Below are 2,289 nucleotides of genomic sequence, written 5' to 3'. Positions count from 1 at the left end.
ACTAGTAGTGTTCTAGAGAGGGCTAGCCGATTTTGATGAGTGTAGATTTCTCTCAAGTCATTCCAAGTGTTTTGATGATTGTGATTCCATTTGAGGTGTCACACTTGGGGCACTAGGCACTCAAGCTTCATGAAGACTTTCTACATCAAAGAGGTATGTATTCTATCTTGCTATAGTTATTGTTTTGTATGCTAGATTAGGGTAATACCTTGGAAGTTCTTATTTGCATGTATAATAGAGAAAACATAGATCCAAGGTATTTAGGGTTGCATGTACACTTAGGAGTGTTAGAATGCTCAAAACCCAACAATATTTTTGTGAAGGAATGTCAGCTTGGGAGAGGAGATTACGCAATGCATCAAGTGGTGGATCAATAGCTGATAAAACTCCAACAGAAATCAGAGCTCTTATCAAGAACATGGAAGAAGAGTCAAAGCATACAATTCAAGAAGAAGAATGGTACAATGATACACCAAGAGGAGTGAAAGAAATTTCTACCCCAAAAATTTAAAGTCAACTTTCTGAGTTGACTAAAGTAGTGATGATGCTTGCAAAGGACAAGGGTGTGCAACCAACTATTAGACCTTGTGGTATTTGTACACAAGTTGGACACCCCACTGATATGTGCCCAATGTTACAAGAAGATGTAGAACCAGTTCAAGCTATGGGATTTTCAAGTCAACAACAAGGAAACTTTCAGCCAAGAAGCAATCCAAAGTGGCATCAACCTAATGCCAATTTTCAGCCAAGGCCACCACCTTATCAACCAAGACCTCCATTTCAAAATCAGATGCATCACCAACAAAATTATCATCCACATTTCCAACCAAATCAACCTCCTCATCAATCTCAATTCCAACCTCAAAACATGCAACAAGGAAGCAATTCAAGCGGATCGGGAATGTCTTTGGAAGACATTGTCAAGAGTTTAGCCACAAGTACTCAAGCATTTCAAAATGAGATCAAGGCGAGTATCAAGACTTTGGAACAACAAATGACTAAACTCGCCACTTCTATGAATAAATTGGATTCACAAGGCAAACTACCCGTACAAACCGAAAAGAATCCAAAGCATAGTTTATGTGCCATCACTTTGAGAAATCGCAAAGAATATGAAGGTCCTAAGATGATTGAAGAAGAAGAAGAAGAAGAGATGGATCTAGAGAAAGAAGAAGAGAAGTCAAAAACACCTTCAAAGCAAGTTCCTATTGAAGCAAAAGTCACTCCTCTATTTCCCACAAGGTTAAGCAAGTCAAAGCGTGAAAGGGAAGACAATGAAATCATGGAGATGTTCAGAAAGGTTGAGGTAAATATTCCTCTTATTGATGCCATCAAACAAGTCCCTAGGTATGCTAAATTCCTTAAGGAATTGTGCACATCTAAGAAAAGATTAAAAGGGAATGAAACTGTCCAAGTGGGTGAAAATGTATCTGCAGTGTTAGAGAAAAGATTACCTCAAAAATCTAAGGATCCGGGTGTTTTCACGGTTCCTTGGAAGTTAGGTAATCTTCATGTTCCACGAGTTATGCTAGACCTTGGAGCTTTTGTCAATGTTTTTCCATTTTCTATTTTCAAAACCTTAAATATTGGCACATTGAAGAAGATCGGGGTAATCATTCAATTGGATGATAGATCTTTAGTACATCCAAAAGGTGTGCTAGAAGATGTGTTAGTCCAAGTGAATGAGTTAGTATTTCCAGCAGATTTTTATGTCCTTGACATGGATGATGATGACTCGCCAAATTTGAGCTCAATTATTCTAGGAAGACCTTTTTTGAAAACAACCAGGACAAAAATTGTTGTTTGTGATGGTACATTATCCATGGAATTTTATGGAGAGGTGATAAATTTCAACATCTATGATGTTATGAGATATCCAAGTGATGTTTCATCTTTGAATTTTGTGGATGTCATTGAACATTAACCGAAGAGTGTTTTGATTTGTCTAATCTTGATGTGCTAGCTCTCATTTTATATATGAATCTTCAAAAGGAAAGAGTGGAAAAACTTGCCAAGCAATTTAAAATTGATGAAGATTTTGGAAGTTGTATCTTGCATGGATGAAAAGAGAAATTGAGGTTTGATGTTCCAAAGCTGAAATTACCGATGTCTAATGAGAAACTTGCTCCTTCTATTGTGCAGGCACTAGAATTGGAACTCAAAACTTTACCCGAGCATCTAAAGTACGCGTATCTTGGAGAGAAAGAGACTTTGCCAATGATCATCTACACAAAGTTATCAACAAAAGAAGAAGAAGAGCTTGTCACTACCTTAAAAGAGTATAAGGAA

At 37.2% G+C, this 2,289-nt stretch overlaps 1 protein-coding gene across 1 annotated transcript; it reads left to right on the top strand.

Moving 5' to 3' along the window:
• The first annotated feature begins 1,153 nt into the window (after positions 1-1,153).
• Positions 1,154-1,924, top strand: LOC111903286 (uncharacterized). The gene has a single exon (XM_023899062.2). The coding sequence runs from the start codon at positions 1,154-1,156 to the stop codon at positions 1,922-1,924; it is 771 nt and encodes a 256-aa protein (XP_023754830.2).
• Positions 1,925-2,289: the final 365 nt, after the last annotated feature.

This window comes from Lactuca sativa, chromosome 2 (genome assembly GCF_002870075.4).
Source record: "Lactuca sativa cultivar Salinas chromosome 2, Lsat_Salinas_v11, whole genome shotgun sequence".
Classification (NCBI taxonomy): Eukaryota; Viridiplantae; Streptophyta; class Magnoliopsida; order Asterales; family Asteraceae; genus Lactuca; species Lactuca sativa.
Note: the sequence above shows the minus strand (reverse complement) of the source record. Positions and strands in the feature narration are given on the sequence as shown.

What these genes read in the sequence shown, in the direction of transcription:
- LOC111903286 (XM_023899062.2), top strand. Translation starts at nt 1,154, where the DNA reads ATGGATCTAGAGAAAGAAGAAGAGAAGTCAAAAACACCTTCAAAGCAA.